Source organism: Ochotona princeps, chromosome 30 (assembly GCF_030435755.1).
Source record: "Ochotona princeps isolate mOchPri1 chromosome 30, mOchPri1.hap1, whole genome shotgun sequence".
NCBI classification, from domain to species: Eukaryota; Metazoa; Chordata; class Mammalia; order Lagomorpha; family Ochotonidae; genus Ochotona; species Ochotona princeps.
Window position 1 is genome coordinate 616,297 of NC_080861.1, and position 22,045 is coordinate 638,341.

Consider the following 22,045-nt stretch of genomic DNA (forward strand, 5'->3'; position numbering starts at 1 on the left):
CACAAAGACCCTCGTTCTTTCCTCTTATTCTTTGGGCCACAACAGATCACAGAGCAAGCAGTTACTAAGGCAACAGGGCTCCTGTTGGGTGGTGCCCACGCTAACATGGCGGTGGAAAAGATGCCCTTGTTAAAGAAAGAAGAAAGGGAAAAGAATCTAGGTTTTCAGGTGGATTTGCTCTCTACCCAAAGCATTTCTCCTGTTGTGAGAAGAAGCCACTATGATTGCAAACACGCCACCCACTCCTCACTGTCAGACTTCCAGGCTTTCATTTTGCACTTGGTGGAGTCCACAAGCGTAAGGGCTGCAGTAAATTAGAAGATGAGAGACCAAGAGGCTGGTGGTAAGACTTAGGGCTCCTCTGTCCATCTAGGCCATCCTAACCCTGCCATTCAGTCCTGCAGTTTCCAAGGAACCTAGCACATCTTTCATCAGCCTGGATGTTGGATGGCCAAGGCTGCCTCCAGACAGTGCCCATGTGGTCTGCTTCTGGGGCTTTGTGGTCTCATATGCGGAATGACCTTGGCAGGGTTCACCAACCTCTGCGCTCACTGCCCAGGCAGATAGCCCCTCTGGCTGAGGATTAGGTCCTGCTTGGGTCAATGAACCCCTGCTTAGTCTGGAACATCTCAGGTCAGCTTCCTGGATCTGAGAGAGCAGCAAAGGGATGGGGCTCTCTGAGCTGGGAGGTGTGTGCCTTTTGCTACATACTTCATGCTGCCTCCACAGTGTTGTGCACTAAGACCTCAGCGTGTACTGTAGCCACCCTCCTGGTGTGAAGTGACCCAGGGACGTCCTTATAAGGAGGGCCTGCTGGTCTGTGTGGAGGGAGACAATGCCGGTGCACGCACAGTGACTTGGAACCGAGGCCTCAGGAGCCCCGGGCTGGGAGAGGTGAGTGACAGAAAGGTGGCCCTTCCCCCCAGCAGGAAGGGTAGAGGCAGGACTCTGCAGACTGGCCGATGGGACGCTGAGGACCATGGTGACCTCAGGAGCAAGACCACCCTGAGGTTGCTATTGAGGAGGATGCTGGGACTGCCCCGTGGCTGGGACACAGAGTGCCCGAGGTACAGAGGGCAGACTCCAGGTGGCCAGACCTGGCATAGAAATCAGAGGCGAGGGGTGATAGGCTCAGGCATACATCGATCGGGTCAGGGTTTACAAAAGGGGCACGTGGGCTGGACGGCAGACCTCAGGTGCTAGTAGGACAGGGTGGAGTCATCCCACTCCAGCTGGCCTTGCCTGGCTCCACTCTGCCCATGTCGGCGTCTGCCCACGCCCCCCTCCTCCTCGTCGTCTTCGCTGTCATCAGAGTCGCTGCTGCTGCTGGTTATGGCTTCCTCGCCCTCCTCGCCCTCCGTCTCCTCTTCCCCACCGCCCGGAGCTTCGTGCTTCTGGACACCAGGGACAGGAGAGAGGCTCACATCAGGCACTTGGGAAAGTTAGGAAAGTGAGGAAAGTTAGCAGCCCTTGGGGGGGTCTCTGCTCTTAATGCTAAACCCCGGGGACTGCTTGAGTCACAGCTTTAGAGACCAAAGCCCTGAAGCAGCAACTTCAAAGACCTGAACCCCAAGGGATGTGTGTGCATCAGGGATGGGGTAGACGTGAAGGCTAGGCTTCTGTGGACACAGCCACATGTTACCTACTGCCCAGACCCCTGCGGGCAGAGGGCATGATGCATGTGGCTTCTGTGGACAGCCACATGTCCAAGGAGGGACCTTTGACATTCATGGTCAGATGCCAGGGGTTGTTGGCTAACTGGAGATAGGCTCTTTAGAGTTGGACAACCTTGACTTTGAATAGTGGTTGTGTACCTCTGAGCCCTTTACTTTGGGTTCCCACTTTGGTGAAGGAGGATGACAGCTCCTATTCCACAGACTGTTGGCACATTAATGGGTGACTGAGAGCCAGTGCCCTGCTCGGAGTGCAATGCGCACAGCATCTCAGAATGGAGACTCAGTGAATGGCAAAGGACAATGACACAGTTTTCTTTTCTCCTACTCTGAGCCTTGAATGAAGCCCTACAGGAGGCGTGGAGTAAAGCCACCTGGCTGGCAATGTTAGTTCACCAAGAACACAGTCCTGAGTTCTCAGGGTCAGTCAGCTCTGAGCCAAACATGATGGAGGAAGCGAGGGGTAGACACCATGGCTGCTTGATTTCAGGGACTTCTGCGTCTCTCTGTGGGACGAGAGCAACTCCCACATTTAAGCCAGGTGTTAGTGTATGAGCTGTTTCAGACTTAGAGAGCTGCAGAAGCCCTGTGGTGGGAGAACCGGCAGGACTGAACTGCTTGGACGAGGAGTGGCCTTGGGCCTAGGGCCAGGAAGGGCCAAGGCTGGTGGCGAGGGGAGAAGCCCGCCCATAGTTCCCCACCGACTAGGAGTAGCCATGGGCCAGGAAGGGCCAAGGCTGGCGGCAAGGAGAGAAGCCCGCCCATAGTTCCCCACCGACTAGGAGTAGCCATGGGCCAGAAAGGGCCAAGGCTGGCGGCAAGGAGAGAAGCCCGCCCATAGTTCCCCACCGACTAGGAGTAGCCATGGGTCAGGAAGGACCAAGGCTGGTGGCGAGGGGAGAAGCCCACCCACAGCTCCCTGCCCCACATGAGGGTCACCTCCATGGGGTTGACCGTGATCGTCAGCGCAGAGTCATCCCAATCCATCTCAGCCTCCTTGGCGGCCTCAGCCTCGTGGATGAAGTGCTGATGGGCGATCCGGATCCTGTACACACCCATGGCCACCACAAACACGAGCATGCACACAGAGATGATGATGACCACGGTGGCGATGCTTGGGACCACTGGAAGGAAGAAGAAAGCCACAGGACACGGTGAGCTCATGCTATGATGGGCATGCTCGAAGCAGCACACGCAGAGGACAAAGGCTGCTGTTGTGCAAGGCAGTTGGGAGGTCCGGGGCACCTGACCCTGCTGGGTCTCACTGTGGTCTGCCTCTCTCCCACCCTAAGGATCACTGGCAGGAGTTAACGAATTGCCACAGAGGCATAGAGAAGGAATCTGATAAATTCAAGCTTCATTCTAACCTTGGCTTTCCCCCCGAAATCACAGGGTTCTCCCACTAAGAGGAATGGACACGAGTGGCTCCAAGGGAAACACAAGGCAGGGAGCTCCGTAGCAAGAGTACAGGCAAAGGATGTTACAGCACGGTGCGTGTGTCTGTGTGCGCGCGTGTGAATGTAAGGGACTTACAGATGGCTGTATAGGACATACTCAGCATCCTGAAGGAATGAGCCAGTCTGCTGGAACCCTTTTTACCAGCCTGTGTTCTCACCTGCTGTGTGTAACCTCCTGCTCGCTCAAGTGGGAGTCTGCTGAGTCTCTCCCGCAGTTCTGGACCGCTGCACCACAGCAGCCCATTCAGTGGGGGGATTTGGAGGCACAATGACTCTCCAGCCCTGCAGTGGTCCCTACCTGAACTGCGCTGGATACTGCTCTGGGTCTCGGGGTGGTGGACAGACTGGAGGAACGGAGGCTGCACGATGAGGTGGTTGACATGCTCCTTGTCTGGCAGGCTGACTTCATGGAGCACACCGAGCTGCAAAGAGCAGACAGGAGATGCTGTTGGCCAGGGGTGGCAGGTGGGCTGGGAGCAGCAGTGCTCCTGCACGATGAAGGGGACAGCTGGGGACACTGGCGGGGCCCACTCACCTCCAGGTTGAACTCATTGCTGGTATAGCGCCCATTGAGTTCTGAGCACTTGATCCGGAACCGCCTTGCCTCCAGGGTAGCTGGGCGCCAGTTGCGGTAGCGGATGTGACGCAACACCTGCTCATAGCGGTTCATGGAGCCGACACCTGTGCCAAGAGACCACCCTGTCATCGGGAGGCAGAAGAGGAAGCAAGACACACAGGCTGGGACCCTCTCAATGCACCACAAGCACCACACTCTGACTGCAATGCTGGTCTCGGTCGCCTAGTGTTGCTACGACATTGGATGAGATCCAACCGTGTAAGAGAAGGCATCTACCTTGCTTCAGTCGATCCCCAGGAACATGATGTAGGGCAAGTCCCCAGGAGGCAGGAGCAACTCCCAAAAGGTCAGGAAATCCACACTCTGGCGTTGAGGGTCTCCACTGACCCCTGAGGCTTCCCAGTGGTTTTCCATAGTGGCCATCACACTCATGTCTCCATGGACAAGGCTATTTTGACAGGACAGCCCTGGGGTGAAAGGAGCGGTGGGTGACCTTACCATAGATGGAGTATCCTGCAGTGGAGTTAGTGGCATCCAGATGTCGCTGGTGGAGCTCACTGTGGTTGAGTTCTAAACACTCATGTCTTGGATCCAAATCCCCTCCAAGCACCAAAATATCACAGAAGTCCAGGTTGTGAAGCATTTCCTCCAGCACTGCAGATCTGGGGGCTGTTGGGGGACGCGGGTGTGGGCGTTAGCTGGTCAGCTGGATAACAGACTTTGCACAACCCTTCCCTCCTCCGCTGATGCACCCCAGGTGAGCGGGTTGGAGAAGAGCCGTGTAAGCCCGAATGTCACCGCCATGGCTCAGATGCCCAGGCTGCCCTGAGCTCTGCTGGCATGAGCTAGTGGGCAGAACATGAAAACTGTCATTAAAAGTTGTGACTTTGAACAGCAGCTCTGCTGCTGGGACGCTGGGCTGCAAGAGGGCTGGGAGCTCTCACTCGGGGGTGCTTGTGGCCTGCCCACCGTCACTGGGTGTAGATTTCTTTCCCAGCAGACACTGAGGTTCTCAAGGGCAGAAGCTCCTGAAGGAAACCTTAGTGTTAAATGGAATCGGATCATTAGTGAGCTAATTCAAGTCAATACAACATAACTAATAATAATGGATTGATTAACTAATTAGTAAGTTGGTCCTTGCCTGATTGTGTGACTCCACAGTTCCCAAGGGAATGCCTGGGTGTTTGAACACAGGACAGAGTTTGGCAGTCTTGCTTAAAATCTCATCTTACAATAAAGGTGATATTTATGAAGTACATGCTATGTTCCAGGCACTATGCAAATGTAATCCAGACCTTAGAGGGGATACTGTTCTCTTTTTAAAAATTAGTTTATTTTATGATTAGATGATACAGTTCTATAGGCTCTGGAATTTCCCTTCTCCCCCTCCCAAAGCCCTGCGCCTCACCCCCACTGACTTCCCCGATATTATTACAATAGTACAGTCCTTCACAATCAGCTATAAGTTCATCACTCATGGACAATGGCAGAGTCCAGCATCCCCTTGTCAAGATGCATTCAGCAGTTTCACTGGGAGTTCGTGTTTGATTTGTAGGCAGAGATGCTCACTGTGCTGTATCTTCACATCTCTATGTGATAGCCTCCACTACACAGTGACTATACAAAACCGGCTATTCCCCAGGAAGATCAGACTGGCCGATGGGCTAGGTAACACAGAAGAGGAACTGAGTTCAACATCATCTTTCGATTTGGAAATTCTCATCCTCTAATTCAGTGGTATTCAAAATAATATCTTTTTTGTTTGAACAGAAAAGACAGAGAGGGAGAGAGGGGAGAAGGCAAGCTCCCACCTGCTGGTTTGTGCCCCAGTGGCGCCAGTGGCTAGGACCGGGCGAGGACCAAAGACTGAAGCCATTCATGCCGCACACGTGAGTGGCAGGGACCCAGCTACGCGGCCCATCCCTGGGGCTGTCCACAGCCTGCCCTGGCAGCAGGTGTAATCAGGAACTGGGGCCAGAAGTCCAACTCAGATGCTCTGAGAGGGGACACGAGAGTCTTAACGTTTAGGCAAAATACCTCTTCCAAACGTTTTTATCTTACACTCCTTTATTGACAAAGCAGTGGAGCCAGTGTAGTGGCATAGCCAGCTAAAGCTGCTACTATGACAGCTGCCCATTTGGGCACAGGTTCGTGTCCCAGATGCTCCCTCCTAATGCACAAGGAAAAGCAGCAGAAGATGGCTCAAGTGCTTGGGTCCCTGAATGCCTATGGGAGACCCAGATGAGGCTCCTGGCTCCTGGCTTTGGCCTGGTCCAGCCTCTGGTCACTGCAGCCATTCAGGGAGTGAACCAGTGGACAGGAGATCTCTCCCTCCTCCGTAATTCTTTCAAATACATAAATAGATCTTGAAAAAAGAAAAATTGGTGAAATGAGATCTTTCAAGTAAGCATGTATATTTACTTATAAAGAAGACTAAATATGTTTATCCATCATAAAACATTGATGAGAGTTGAAAATTTAACTACGGCTCATGTAAGATAAGAGAATTACTTCAAATAATTATTTTATTTAGGTTAATATTTTAGTGAAACCAAAAATATTCTTGGCTCCCACTAGATGACGTATGTCATAACTAATGTTTTGCATGCTTAATTTTTAAATGCTTGTTAACAACAGTGCTTCATGTATCATCACAAAATCTACAAATATAAGAATACACCCTGAGGATGCCTCTCGTTAGCAATCCTGTGTGTGTAGCTCTGTCTTCAGTGGGTCCTTTCACATCATCCTCATTCCCACCTCCCCAGTGCCCACAGCGCGGGTGCTGGGACAAGCCATGTGAGCACTGCGGGCATTCACTTCCAGCTGCAGTTCCCTTGTTCCCACTGTGTTGACGCCACTGTGCAGAGTTCAGGGACCCAGAGGTGACTCAGCCATGTCCTCTAGGGGAGTGCCAGCAGCGGCATGGTCCAGAGGCAGCGGAACACCCAGCCGGGGTCGAGCGGGCAGCTGGAGGACACACTGAGGACAGTGGACAATGAGAAGGGGCAGAGCTCTGAGCCAAGGTGAGAGACAGAGAGGGGTGTGTGCATATGTGTGTCGGGGCAGTCTCTTGATTTTGGTACTCAGACAGCAGAAAGAGCAAGAGAACGGGGCTGTGCCCAGTCCCTGAGGCCTGGTGGCAAATGGAATTAACCTGCTTGTTCCAGCACCCATGATCACGCTTGTTACAACAACAGAGTCACATGCACAAGTCCTCCTAACAGCTCCCGGGCACTCGGCTGTGTGCTCTGCTTGCAGCTCTCATGAGCAGCAGGCGAAATGTGGACCCAGATTTTTGCTCTTCCCAGAATTGCCTGCATGCTGGAGTCAGACCAAGCACATGTGGACACTCTCAATCACTGCCTTCAGCCACTGAGGTCAGAGGCCCCGTCACTTTGCTGTCTGATTTCAGCCACAAATGAAGATAGGCAGACAGAAAGTCACATGACCTACTGCCCTTGGCGTGTAGGCTGGAAACCTCTGGGCAAGCACCCCAGCCACCCAGGAAGTGGCATGGTCTGTGGTCCTAGGTAAGCAGATTCTTCCAGAAGCAGGTCTCAGAGACCTCGGGCCTGCTGGCAACAGAACATCATTAGCAGCAGTTTGGAAGGACGGGGCAAGCTGCAAAGCCTTTGGAAAAGGCAGTGAAAGACAGTTCTCAAATGGGAGTTTCCCTTCTAGACCCTGGTCCTTATGAATAGAAATCAAGGTTCTCCCTCTTCTGGTCTCATTCCACTTTCCCTCCTTCGGGCCCCTCTCCTCACCCCAGCATACACCAGTGCCGTAGCTCTCAGCGCCACTGCTTCTCCCTGGCAGACAGAAGACAAAGCAACCCCCCAAGAATGAGATGGTGGGAAAGCACAACTTGAAAGTCGCCTGAGCTTCTAGCAGTGCTGCTGGCGAGCCCTAACGTTCACAGTGTAGAATTAACTCTACTTTTTCTTTGTGCATCTTTAGCTTTTCTCCTGATGATCAGAATAACAGACACATGCTCTAAAACAAGGGAAGAGAAACAGAGACAAATGAGCTCCAACAGGTTTCTCGGAAACCTGCTAGTACTGGGTGTGTCTCCTTGGTCTTTTGGCTGCATCCAGGGTTGAGATCATGCTAGGTGTTAATAACTGTCATGTTCTGAAGAAAGAGCTGGACAGAGCAATCCCAAGCCAGTGATTCCCTCCCCAAATGCCCACGGTGTCTGGGCCTGGACCACGCCAGGTCACCCACATGGGCGACAGGGATCCCCACATTCGAGTCATCACTTTGTGCCCCTCGGGGAGTCATGAGCAGAGACAAGACTCAAACCTGGGTGTTCCAGTGTGAAATCCAGGTGCCGGCTTCTTAGCCAGGAGGCCTGAGACCCGCCCTGAGGCTGTGCAATTTTACATCTCACTTTTTGCACTGAACATTCAATTCAAATGCCTTCTGTCCAACCTCATGCCCTTTAACTTGTTTATGTGCCATGGTTTGCTAATACACTCATTTCTCTCCTGTTGTTCAACAGGTGGTTTCCAGGTCTACTTTGCCATGTTGAACAATGCTGTTGTTGTCGGGAGTTCGAGTTTACAAGGCTGTTGGAAACCAAGATTCCCCACCTTCTCTTGCCTCCCAGCCCCCCACTACCCACCAGGTGGGAACGGACTTGCACCTGTGCTCTTCCCGTCCTCCGGGGTCTCGGCTTTGGCCAGGGTGCTCAGGATCTTGATGTCAGGGAACAGGATCACTCCCTTGGTGCTTTCGAGCTGAGCGGCCGGCCTCCAGAAGCGCTCTGTGCCCCTCAGGGTGATCTGGGGCTCCACGGCCTGCAGCACCATCACGTAGGCATCCACCTCGGGAATGCTGATACACACATCCTCCCCGAAGCACCTGGAAAAGCAGCTTGCATCATGACACTGAGGGGCAGTGCATCCAAGCAGCCACGACAGGGCCTTGCCACTGTCACCCCTGATGAGGCAACGTGACTGAGAGTCTAGGCACTCAGATGGAAGCATTACCATTGTCAAAACTGCACCCATCTCAGACTGAAGGATTGGCCTCTGGAAGGAAAGGGGGCCTCCTAAGCGAGCCATAGTTACCCCTCACCCTTTCATTATCCTTCACCAGAGTAGCTGATGGCAGCACTTCTTGGACACAACTACTTGTGAGCTGCATGTGCTGTGTAAGTGAGGAGCTCTCGGCCCTCTCCCTGAAGAACGGCGCAAGATGAAACCCCTTCCCGCCCCACATGCACTGTACCCCTGCAAGGGTGTCACACAAACGTGCCTGTGTGATGCAGTGGCTGAGTGGGAAATATTCAGCCTTCTTTTCCCAAAATGCTGCTGCATAAAATCTCTAGGAGGCAGAAATAGTCTGACCACAACAGCGAGGCCTGAGAAGTCCAGTCACAAGGACCCACAGCCTAGCTCTGGCACTCCTGGCCTGGCTGACTGCAGACAAGGCAGCTGACTCTTGGAACCTCAATTCTTTCTTTATCCAAGGAAGGGATAAGAGGGATGCCTTATGGAAGGAAAGACGAAGTGCATGAAGAAGCCTGTACATGGTGTGTGCTCAGGACACGCGGAGTGTTGCGATTCTCTTACCAAACCTCTTCAAGGGTGTGTCCATCATTGGACACCAGTTGTCCAGGCCAATGCCAAGCAAGGGTCAGACGGGGAACCCAAGGCCAGGCCTGTGCTCTGAGAATGTGAGTGGCTGTGGGCAAGCTCCCTGTAGGTATTTTCCACACTGAGCCATTTCCTCATCCTCTGTGGGGTGGGAAAGCTACGCTGCTCTGGAGATCATGGCTCCAGGGCTTCTCCTTCCCCTGGGCCACCCCCGCAAGCAGCTCCCCTCTCCTCACAGGTTTACAAAACACAAGATGCTGGCCAGTCTGGTCCCTGCCCCTGACTCCAGTGTGGCACTGACTTGGAGGTGTCTGTTCCATACCCCTAGACTTCTGAAGGTATGGGCACCTCTTCTGTGGCTCTAGATCCACAACGCATGACTTCCTCCCAGGGCTCAGTCCTGGCTTCTGTCCTAGGCCCCAGGAACCCAAGCCAGCATTTCCCACCCTGCTCCTCTTTGAGCTCTTCTGGTACAGGTATCTGTGATTCCTCTGCCACTTCCCAAGGGAATCCCTGGGGTCCCCTTCCTGGCTGCCTTCCTTGGTAGCTGCAAGGCTAAGAATGTATTTGATAGCCCGGTAAGAAAGTTAGCCAAAGAAATAATCTCTTTCATTAATTTAAATCATCCCTGGGCACAAGAACCATGTGTGCTCTTTCTCTGGAATACTCAGTCTTTTGGAACTTCACAAAGCAAGGTGGCTCAATGTAATTCACTTTAAGAAACATTTCTCAAGCACCTACTAGGTTCTGGTGCCATGCCCTGACTCAAACACCTTAAAACTCAGCTCTCTGAGAATCGACAGGAAGCAGTACCCTCAAGGTATGACCTTAAAAACAGAATCGATGGAAAAAGAGGGATTAGAGTTGGAAGGATGTCAGAACACTTGAGAAGAAAGCAAAGGGGGAACAGATTCACCGAGGTGTCCCGTTAGCCATGGCTAAGCTAACTCGTGCTTTGCAAGGGGACACTGCCATGGTTGCATGTGCTCCTCAGGTCCCAGGCTGACCGGCATCTACTCACTGGACTTCAGAAGAGACTCTGAGGCGTCGCACACCCGCGGTTGGAAACTGCCTGGAGTTGATGTAGGAGACCTTCTGGAGTGCACGATTAATATTCCCAATGTCATCCCCTTCCATTACCAGGATGGACTGCGAAGGGTTGAAGTGATACTGGAAGACACAGTGGGTATCGGGGAGAGAATGGTCAGTGCCGGGAAAGACCCATGGAAGTCCTCTTTCTCCAAGGAAAATCCACACTTGCAGCTCCACTACCCCTGCAGGTGAGGCAGTCCTGTGTTCCCATGAGGGCTTCTGCCTCTGAGGCAGTTTCTGCAGGCTTGGGCACTGTAAGCCTGAGCTGCCATGAGCAACACGAGGGTAAGCTGAGTTTATAGACCCAGACATGGTGCCTTGCAGCCCAGCCTTGGTGAGGAGCAACCCATGCTTGGTGCTTTTGGGGAGTCTTGAGCAGCAGCAATCTAGAACCTGGGCAGAGGCTTCTTTTGTTGCTTTTGTCTCTGGCCTTGAACTGCTCCCCAAGTCATCCTGCATCCAACTTCCTAATCCAGGACACATCTTAGCTTCTGGCCTTGCAGCTTGTCTTCCAGGAACTGACTTCCTGCCTTTCCCAGGTAGGAGTCTAGATCTTTTTCTCAGTGCTGCACTCACCTTTCCTGTGAGCTGCCTGCATACTGACCTGGGTCTCACTCTTCCATGGAAGCCTGGGTCCGTGGGGCTTCCTACTTGGTGAAGGCCCATGTGGCCATGATGTTCCTCACTGACCGAGTCACGTGGGTCTCCAACAAGCTCCAGATCCCTGTCCCTTCAGCAGCTATTATTCTAATAGGACACAGAGACCTGCCTTCAGGCAGCTCTGCATTACCGAGCCCAACCCACTGTAAGCAAGAGGCATTAAGAAATGCTATCAGCGAAATATTAGGATCCTATCTATGGACTCGAATGCTCATGTTACAGGAAGGGAAGCTTTTTAATATGGTTCTTACATAATTATGCAATCCATAATTTTTATGTAATTATAAAATTACTTATTTAATTATAGAAATCAATTTCATATACTTATGTGATTTAACCATTGTCTACTATTCTGAGTAGCTACTCAACTAGTCAGGTAGACCTATGTGGGAAGTTTGTCTGTCCTAGCTCCCATCACTCCAGCTCCCACAATGCCATCTGACAGCCAACCACGATTGCCATGGATTTCCTAGCACAGGTTGCATTATCATTCATCATTGGCGAGCTCCCCTTGCGTGAGGGACAGCGGCTCCATCCACAGTGTGGACCCCATGAACGACAGCAGCCCTCCCTGATGGTTGGACATTTTGCCCTGTTGCACTCATATGTCTTGCTTGGTCAGTGAACACTGGGCAGCAATACCGTTTGGCTCACATGCAAAAGGGTGGTTTAACAGCCACACCGCAGTTTCCCATGTGTCTTTTTCTCTGCTGTGAAACTTGCAAAATTTTCCTCAGGGCTGGCCCGTCAGCCTGCGTCTTCCAAGCACAGTGGATCCAAGCTGCGAGTCAGTCTACAGTGCTTGTGGAATTTGAGTAATAAATACAATTTTGCCATAGATGCTCCTGACATGTAAGTCATTTGTTACTCCAGGATGAAGTGGTCTACACGGGTAACTCTACTTGAGCATGCTTACAAGTTTGTAACTAGTGATTATACCCAGGCTTCAAAGGCAGCGTGCTACAGAATATTCCATGTCTCTACATTTCACTAGATTATGTCTTGACCCTGTCTCTGTAATACATGAAAACCTTCTTCATACTTTTTTTTTGGATGGGCATAGGATGTTCCATTGACTAGATTAGCTACAGCTCCACTGGATAAACTATCACATCTTCTGAATCTGTGCCTGACAGTGAAGGAGGGCACCACGTACAACCTTCCCTGCCTGATGTTTCCTAAGTGTGTACGTGTATGTGTAGGTGCAGCCTTACATGTGAGGCTGTCAGGCCACCGTACACGCACCTTCAGCTTTTGTAAATGTTGCCGAGCTCCCCACAGTTGGGGGTTACAGGAATACCGTCCCCCAGGAGCACTGCCAACTCTGCATGGATTAAACTTGCATTTGTTCTTGGAGGAAGGTGAGCAATTTGTTCAGGACTTTCAGGCAAACCTCACCAACTTCCCCTGCTTCTGGAGTGAATGTTTCTGCATGGCTCTCCTGCTCCATGTCTGGACCCCAGAAGGCAGACGTCCCAGGGGCACCATAGCTGACCCTCGGCATCGGTCTCTGGCATGGTGGCCCCGGGCGGCCAGGTCCCCTGGGACCACCCAGAGCACTGGGGATGCTCCCAGAGGCAGCGGATCAATCCAGATTCAGAAAGAGAGCTATGGCTGGAGGCACCATTTCCATATCATTGGGTTAGCCAAAGCCCCAGGGAAACAACACAGAAAGTAGGTCGAGCACCCTCCAGGGACAAGTGGGTAGTTACAGAAAGTCCGTGTGTGTGTGTGTGCTGTCCACGTGGCACAAGGTCCTGGGAAGTCCTGCTGACTTAACCGTACCTTTGGTCCTACCTGCCTGCTCTGAGCCAGGCTCTAGGGTTGGCATCCTAGCCCTGCATACCTGTGCATTCGATGGCTCCTCATTGCTAACAGAAAAATTAAATGTATTCATTGGAACAGAGCTGGAACACAGCGAAGGGGTTGTTGCCCATCGTGCCTTTGCCTACCCTTCTCCTGACTGAATGGTGCCCTCTTCGCACAGCCCTGCCTTGTTCCACGTGACTCCAACCACTCTCAGACGTTCTTTCCAAGCTTGTCTTCCTCCAAGGAGCTTTCTCTGATGGCTGCTTCTCCAGATCCTGCAGTTTTGAAGCAGGACAACTCGGGTTCAAATCCCAGACTGCTTGTCACTAACTTGGGGACTTTAGATGAGTTCCCTTTGTCCAGGGTTGTTCACATCCTTCCCTGACTCCTGCTCAAGTTCTGAGACAGTGGCTCTGGTACTCACGGAATGGACAACAAAAATTACAAAGCCTGCTCCGAGCTACCCTCACGTGCTGGTCACAGTGTGGGACCTCACTACCTCCCATTCTGCTTTCAATTCCATCTGGCTCTGGTTTTCGCTTTCCTTTTCATTGTCTTTTCTGCAGAGTCCTAGCTCTTTGTTTAACTTTCATGCATTAGAAAGGCCCCTGGCGCTACTTTGATTCCTGTAAGCAGATAACTGGCGAAGCCAACAACCGACTCACAAACACACGAAGGAAACGCTGAACGTGGGCAGATGACCCAGGTGGGCTTGATCCGTGTGTTTCAGGAGGCCGACAGCAGAGAAGTGACCGTCGCCGAGCTCTCCTGGGCAGCACCTTTGTTGTGATGGCCTTCCTGAGCAATGTCACAGGAAATGCCTCCACTTCCTGGCCTGCGTGGGCAGCCGCAGCCTCACGGCTCCATTTCTGCTGGGGTGGTCCCAGCTCCTGCCTACCTTTATCCCTTGGCCAAGGCTTTCTAAGGAGTTAATATCCAGCCCTTCCTTGCAGGCTTGCAAACAGGATATCACTTTCTGGCTTTCCATTTTGCCAGGGCGGATGGTGAGACTGGCCAGGCTCCCATGGAAGAATTGAGCAAACCGCGGCTTGGCAACTTCTCCTCCTGAAAAACAAAAGTGGGGGTTGGGGGTAGTGTCAGTTGTCCTGCAGGTCTTGGGCAGGTCACACTAACTCAAAGCATCATCGAGTTGTGGACCAAGGTCACCTTGACTGTGTGTCCCTTAAAAATGCACTCTGGTGCTGAGTCCCATGGGGTCTTGGTTCCACGCTCACCCATGTGCCACTGTTCAAAGTGTACATGATGCCAAAGCCAGCTGAAGCCATTCTCCGCTGTTTTCTCCCCGTTAGGCCTTCCCTGAGGCCTCTCTGCTTCCTACCTCTCTCAGGAGCTTCCCTACAGAGGCCGCTCGGTTTTGGCACGTCCATCTTTGCACCGGCACAAACAGGCCTCCCCTGCAGCTTGCACTACTCTCCTCTTGAATAGAAAGAAGGCAAGGGAAAGCAAAGCGGCCTGGGCTGACCTCGAGCTTTGCTAGTTCCTGGGAAGGGTTTCTGAGCCCTCTGTGCCTGTGTTGGCTCACAGGCACGGGCTTTGCCTCTCCGCACGGCTCCCGTAGTTCCCCCAGTGCCGTGCTGCCGGCAGTGTGCTGACAGAGTAGGCTGCAATGGGACCCCTCCCTGCTGACAGATTCTCCACGCTGTAGAGGGCAAGATTTCCAACCAGCCCCTAAGGAACCCATTCAGGAAGCTGCAGTGGCCCGTGCACACCAGGAGATGGCGCCATCTCCAGTGAGGGGCATTGCTGTGTCATGAGCCACGCCAGGCCATGGCCAACTCCAACGTAGCACAGGAGTGTGGGCTTTCACTGGGGTGCTGTGTCTCAGGTTCAGGGTCCTGGGGGCTCCTCACTGACACCCACGTTGTTCTAACTTGTATGTACTTTCACAGTTCTCTTTACTTTTCATTTGTGTGTCCCTCTTGACTGCAGACCTGTGCCAGGTGACTTATTCAGCTTTCTTGTTCATATTGCTGTGTGGACTCTCTCCTGATGGGACCCATCCTGGAGCATCTGCTTCTGCCTAAATCCATTCATTTGGCCCACAGAGACGCTGTCTCCACACTGTTCAGACCACATTTCCAATTCCCCAGTTCTTCAGGGGCCCTTCAGCCTCCATGCCCCACAACTTCCAGCAACACTCACCATGTCCTCTCCCCACCTTGAGCCTCTTGGGACACTAACAGCTCCTTTTAACATACCCCTTGCCACCTAGCGTTGCTAACTAATGCCTTACATGTGTTTACTGTGCCCTCGGTAGCCTAAAAGGGAGGTATGCTCAACCTTGGCCATCCGTTCTCATCATCGGGAATCGTTACAAAGACAAACCAATCCTACTGCTACATCCCAGCCCCAGGGATTCTGACTTAATTGGTTTGGGGAGTTTTTAAAGCTCCTTGGGTGAATCAAATGTAAAGCCAAGGTTAAGAACCACTGAGCTGTATGTTTCTTGAGGCTGGGTCTTTTGCGATCTCCCTCCTTGATGCTGCCCACAGGCATATTCTCTGCACACTGCTATAATTTATTAGTTTAAGTCTCATTCCTAGAAAGCTGGGGTCACTCATGCATTATTCATCTTAATGAAGACAAGACTGTGCGAGAATTAGGGGATAAGGGCTGCAGTGGGTCCTTGGCCGAAGTCGACTCACTCATCCTTCTCCGTAACTCTGGGCTTCTGTGTCCTCCTTGCATTCTGGACTCTGTCTGCCACACAGCAGACATCCCAGAACTCTCTACTGAGTTATGGGTGATGCTGAACTGAGTACTGGGAACCTTGGGGACATAATGGCTGCCTCTCCACGTGTGTTCCACTCCTTCCTTTCTGCAAAATCAGTCCTGAGATATGGGGGTTTGGCACCTCTGGGACCCCTGTGATCACTCACACAGGGCACCTCTGGGGAGTGATCGCTCACACAGTGCACCTCTGGGGAGTGCTTGCTCACACAGGGCACCTCTGGGGACCCTCTGTGATTTCTTGCTCTCCTCCTCTGTTCATTTGCAGCTGTATCCTCGCAGGCCAGGCTTTGAGGCACTCTTAGAGACTAAGACATTTTCCTACAGGCTATTTTCTTTCAAGAGTCCCAGGTCTGTGATGGACTCCATTTACTAGCGACAAGACTCTGGAGCATCAATTCAGTTAGCATTTTGCAACAAGAGTCCAACATAAAATTTGATATATATTTGCACCCAGTGGTGGTTGTGATGGAAGATTTTTTTTTAACAAAAAGGAGTGGATACATTTAAAAATCTGTGTTTTTATTGTCTAGTTTGCATAGACCACGTGGTTTTAGACATAGACAGGTGCATGAATCATTTTAAGAAATGAAAGCCTGCTTTTCCATAAAAAGCCTTATTTAAGTATTGGTATGCAGGATATGGGTTCCTGAGGCTAAATCTGTACCTTTTTCATAATGTGGTGCAGAGCCACAGGGATTTCCCCTTCCACCCTCCTATTCCCCCTCACTAATGTTCTCCCCCATAGAATACTCCTTCAGCAGCAGTCACCAGCCCAGAATTCTGCTACTTAATGTATCGCAGCATGGTAAGTATGGACAGAGGTAGAGCTCAAACCACGCAGCCAGGCATGGTGGCTGCAAGGTGCCAAGGCACTCATGATTACGGCATCGTGTGACTTCTGCCTCTGCTGTCTTCCCCCTCTCTGGCTGTGTGTCTCTCAGAGATGCTGAAGTGATAGTTCTTGATTTAAGATCATCAAAGGATTTTCTAAAGGATGCAACGTGAGAAATGTAACTCAATTACACTGTCCTTTTAGCAACAATCACTTACTTTTAAATCTGATTTCATTCGTGCCATCCTCGAACTTAAAAATCAGAGAGTCCATTGAGGACAATGTTAGCAGACTCTCTGTGGGTTCTCTGTGTGCCTCAGGTGGAGCCACACAGCTTTATCAAAGCCATCTTAAAAGCAGGATGTATCTTAGTAAACATTATTGACTTTTTCCAGGTCCTGGAGTTAGGGAAGTTTCCAAGACAGCAGAGAGCTCGTGCCTTTGGTCAGCTCTCAGCTGGGCAGGGGTGGAGCCTGGCATTGGCAGCTCTTAGCTTTGCAGAAGACTCCTGGAATGCCAGGTCACAGGGAGCTCCACGGGCTAGGCAGCATTAGACAGGCATCTTTCCTGGAGTACGTTCAAGACATTTGAATAGGTTAATGTGCACTAAGCCTCTCCCAGGGAGTGGTGTGGGGAAGTGTCAGGCTGTGTTTCCCAGACTTGACCTCGGCCCTTTGGTCGGCTGTAAGCCTGGAGCTCCCCGAACCCTTCCTCAGGAGACACCACTTGAATGGAAGGCAGACAGGGCAAATTTGTGCCTCTGTCTTGCACGGCAGAGACCCAAGGGAGACAGGATAATTCCAACACAGACTTTATTAACAGAAATTTGTACTAAATTAGACGAAGCTTATTAAGTGAAAGCATGTACTCCATGTCTGTGTGCTAATGCTGGTGTCTGGCAGAAAAGTGAACTAAAAATGTACAACAGATTCAAGATCCCAAGTGGTTCCACCGCCCTGTGTCTGAGGACCGCAGGCAGCTGTCTCCTGCAGTGCTCCCAGGTCATTTCTGGCTTTGTTTCCATTTCCTTTTAGCCATTCCTGGTTTTTGCCTTGGCTCCTTCCAAAAGCCCCCGTGGGGATTCTGTATCGTCCTTTCACAGACCAACATTTCTAGAACCATCTCTATTTCCTGCTGTCAAGCTTGTTAGGATCCATGAAGACCAGCATCCACAGTGAACAGCCTTTCTCCTTTGAGCCTTCTTGTACCCCTGTCATAGAGATGGCCAAGGCTGGGCATTCTCGAAGACCAAGGTCTAGAGCCCCAGAGGTGAGCTGGTCATAACGGAATGACCCCAGGCTGGGTGCCTTGGGAGCAGATCACCAAGAGTACCCAGACATCAGGCAAGGTGACCTCTCGAGCAGGTGCATGGGATTGTGTCTTGGTGAAAAGAACTCCTGTTTACATGTCCACCATGAAGCAGGTAAAGCCGAGCTGTGTTGGTTGTAGCTCCTGGAGAGGCACTCTGGACTTCTGCATGCTAGGCATCTCCCAGAAGCCCAGGCTCTCCAAGGAACTGGTCTCCGTCTACAGCCCTCTTGATTCACCCTCATGCACAGCCAGGTGCGGAAGGCCCAGGTGGGAAGGCACAGGTTAAAAGTCAGAGGATGAAGCCAACATGAGTATACAGTTCTTACTGTTTACGAGTAGAACTCATTTTTGTTGTTGTTCTTAGAAGTAAGAATCAGTAGAGAATCTAAGATAGAGGACAAATTAAATTCATCTCTAACCATCATCTCCCTTGCTGTGGCCCATAGCAAAACCAAAAAGCGGGCACTGATAAAGCCACAAGTGGCTGAGTCAGCCCAGAGTGAGTGGCCCTGAGCAGGGAGTTGACCCTCACTGGACAGTACAGCACACCCAGAACCAGGAAGCCACAATGAGCGCGTGTGCAACAGCCACACTCTGAGGATGCCAGCCACCTGCTAAGTGCAAAGCCTTCCCCCTACAATTATGAGATGCTCCATGCTCTAGGCTTCACTAACAATGCTTCTTAAGTGTAAATGAAGTCTCATTTTTCTAATTACTGGAAAGGATTCCAATGGAAATGAAGTTCCACTGATTACACTGGCTTTCAAATTCACTAACAGGACACAGTAGACTAATACACTGCCTGGCAACAGTACTGGAACTGGTTCCCAGGGGAACTCAGCCAGCAGCTGCCTTCCAATCATTTCTTATTCCCGTTGTTCAACCCGATTGGAAATCTCACAGATGACAACCAGTTCCCTTGCCAACCTCCGAGCCCCTGAAAGGCTCCCCATGATTGCAGCTGCAAAGGTAGTTAAGGAGAGTCACACAGAGACTTACGCAATGCAGAGAACTGAGCCTGAGAAGGTCTGGTTCAAGCAGAAGTGAGGGTTGCACCGCAGGCCTTTATCCCACAGCACTATCTCCTACTGCAAAATCTCAGGATGTGCCCAACCCAGACAATTTGTGGGAATCCTTAACAAGGCGGTGTGGTGTCCCAGGACTCGGTCAACTGCTTCCCAGCTGCTCTGCTCCTTCCCCCCATCGGGCACCCTGAACGTCCTCTGCCAACTCCGCTGCCTTCCACATGCTGCAGTCTCTCTCACCTTCCTCACATACTCATCCAGCTGAGCTCACTTTGAAAGATCCTGAAAATGTTTTTCCTGCTAAAATTTCACCAGGTTTGTTATCTCTCTCTGGGGACATACACAAGTCTTCTCTATGGCCCCAAACACTGCATGATCAGGTTTCCGCTGTGTCTCAAGACCCATCTTCTGACGACAGTCCTAAGTGCCTGTTCCTCATCTTCACTGACCTCCGTGTGGCTCATCAGCAGAGGAGGTAGTGCAAGGTCTGTGTGGGAGGCCCAGTCCTGGGCTGGGAGGAAGAGCCAGCATGTGCAGGAGCCATGGGAATGCAGACCACAAAAGGTAGAGTGCAACTTGTGCTCGCAGGCTGCCTGTGATGTTGGGCTAGGCAAACAGGGCAGATGTCAGCAGATGCTTTAACTCCATGCACTTACTCAAGTGAAATGCGGCACACACACCATGTCCCTGGCACCCAACTCTTAGAATAATCCTGTGAGGTGGGATTCCCTCTTCTTTATAGGTAAGAAAAGGGAAGTTCAGGGAAGGGAAGACTCTAACAGACCACATGGCTGGCAAGTGACAGGGCAGGGATTTGACTCACACTCAACCCTTTTTCTGACTGTAAGGTCTAAACTCGTTCTCACTGTTCCTTGGGCTAGGTCTCTTTAGGGAGTGGATAGTGGGGCCAACTAGGGGGTCATTCAGCCTCTTGTGGGGTTTTGATTACAAGACAGTCATCTGCTAGAGACAGAAAAGAATCCATAGCACTTGCCTCAATCCCCATCATGCCTTGGTTTTTCCTGACCCCATAATGGCACTAACAGAGTGGCCAACTCAAAGCAAGGACAGAGAGCCGTGGGGAGAAGTGTGCAGGCACTGGGCCCTGACTTGGAGACTTTGGGGAACCTTGTGTCCTCACCCATAAATTGGGATGGATACCACTGTTACTATGACTAACCCACACTCTAGGAAAGCCTGCAGGACTACGGCTAACCCCACATGCTTAGGAAGACCTCCTTCCAACACTGGCTGTTCAAGTTCCAACCAGGGAGTGACATAAGGCCCTTCCACTCCCTCACCTGATTCTGAGTCAGAGCAGGATGACCAGGAATACTAGCTGAATAAGCACATCAGTTATTATCTGACTTACCACATTTCTTGAAAGGAAGAACACACACAGATTTCCTGCCTAAAGTCATATTGTAGATGGGTTGTTAAGTAGATTGTGATCAGATATGAGAGCATGTCAAAAAGTCTGTTGAAAATGGACTTAAAAGAGAAGCGTGTTTTGATGTATAAAACATTGAATTCATGCATGAGAGGGATACTCAAAACACTGAGAGATTATTTTAGAAAAAAATGCATGGATTTCAAAATTTCTTACACCAAAGTAAATTTATCTAGTAGTTACATTTTCCGTAAACTTTTGGGAGTACCCTTGTCTTTTAGCTGCTACTCAGGGAGTGTCGATGGTCTTTATGTGGACCAGTAACCAGTCAGGGGCCACAGAGAAGACGTTCTGCCTTAAAGAAGGAACTCCTTCCACACGGGCGGGATTCCTACTACACGGGAGGGATCCCTCCCGCACGGGCGGGAACTCCTATCATTTGGACCTAAAGGGTTTCTGACTTCACTATGAACCAAATATTGCAGTTTTATAATACTTCCTCTGTCTTGGTGTATGTTTTGGTTGCTCCACTTCATTCCACTGTCATACAGAGTTACATGTGTGAGACAGTGTGTTGGGGTACTGTGTTGTGGGTGTTAAATGGGAAAGGTTGTGGTCATGGCAAAAGATTTGTCCTGTTACCATATAGGTTTCCAGATAAATTGGAGCCACTTCCTGATCTCCTAAAGACCCTCTGAGATCTCAGAAACCAGTCAAGTGGTGCTTCTGAATGATCTCTTCAGAGGAGGGTGTATGTATATATATGTATGTATATACATATACATATAAGTAAAGTATATATACATACATATATATACTTTTTTTTAAAACATGGAAGGAAAGTTAAATAAATCTCTGTTGACTAGGCAGACAGACTGTGTTGTTCATAAAACATTTTCAGGCTTTCTTCCAGAAACATCCTGAAGTTATGTGTTGGAGTTAAGTGTGGCTCCATGACTTGCTGTCACCAATAAGATGTGAATTGAAATGATGGGTATTGCTTGCAGGTGCAAGTTCTGAGAGCTTACACGCAGACCGTCCTGCTCAGCTGTGTAGTTGTTCTGTCTGCTTGCATTCCTATCTGATGAAAAAGTGGAGAAATGATTTGAGGTGAGAATTATTTTAAGTGACTGATAAGTGAGGTTGAGCCCTTTCTGGCTGATTCACCATCTTAATTCTCGGTGGTGTGGGCATTCCCCAGGCTCTGGTCAGTAGTCCCAGCTGGCAGCAGTCCAGCGAGGGCCAGGAGCCACACCACAAGGTCGTTACTCTAGCACTGGCTGCTGATTCCTGTGCAGTTATGCTCATCATGTGGATTTTTGCTGAGTGACACAGAGAGATCTTTCCTGACTGCCTTGGGAAGTCTAACGCACTACAGAAAGGCTCACCGCCAAGTTCTCCTGAAATGTGCAGTGAGCTGTCAAGCGGCCTTAGCTCCCAAGCACCTTCTCTCCCCTGACTTCCTTCCTGCTTCACCTTCGGGGTGCTGCCTCCCTGCTGCTCCAGGTGTCCTCATGCGTTGTTTGTCCCATACTCTGGGCATGGGGCTCCCTAGAGCTCCACCCACTGGTCTCAGCTCCGTTTCCCATCTGTCCACTCAGCTCCTGATATGAACTATCAAAGCCACCAATCTTGCTAAATGTCACCCAACTTATCAATACAGATTGATTCATACTTCCAAGTCCTTGTGTGCCTCCAGGAGACACATGCTTGCCTGTGACACTTGCTGCTCCTGCTTCCACAGCAGAGCCTAATCTGGGCCAGGGTTCAGAAAAGAGGAAGTTGTTGAGGAAGTAAGGAGGGACCAGAGAAGGCAACAAAGGGCTTGTACCCCTGGGACCGAGGAAGGGGCACAGACTGAG

The 22,045-nt window shown here is 51.0% G+C and overlaps 1 protein-coding gene across 1 annotated transcript in view; it reads right to left on the bottom strand.

Annotated features, from left to right (window-relative positions):
- Positions 1-572: 572 nt before the first annotated feature.
- CLSTN2 (calsyntenin 2) overlaps positions 573-22,045 on the bottom strand; it is a 435,481-nt gene continuing 414,008 nt past the window's right edge. The window contains exons 10-17 of the mRNA XM_004588347.2: positions 13,770-13,936; positions 10,332-10,480; positions 8,356-8,573; positions 4,206-4,376; positions 3,666-3,811; positions 3,429-3,552; positions 2,613-2,797; positions 573-1,394 (exon numbers count right to left, since the gene is read on the bottom strand). Of these exons, the coding sequence (XP_004588404.2) occupies positions 1,200-1,394; positions 2,613-2,797; positions 3,429-3,552; positions 3,666-3,811; positions 4,206-4,376; positions 8,356-8,573; positions 10,332-10,480; positions 13,770-13,936 (1,355 nt within the window). The 3' untranslated portion in view covers positions 573-1,199. The remainder of the gene's footprint in view (positions 1,395-2,612; positions 2,798-3,428; positions 3,553-3,665; positions 3,812-4,205; positions 4,377-8,355; positions 8,574-10,331; positions 10,481-13,769; positions 13,937-22,045) is intronic.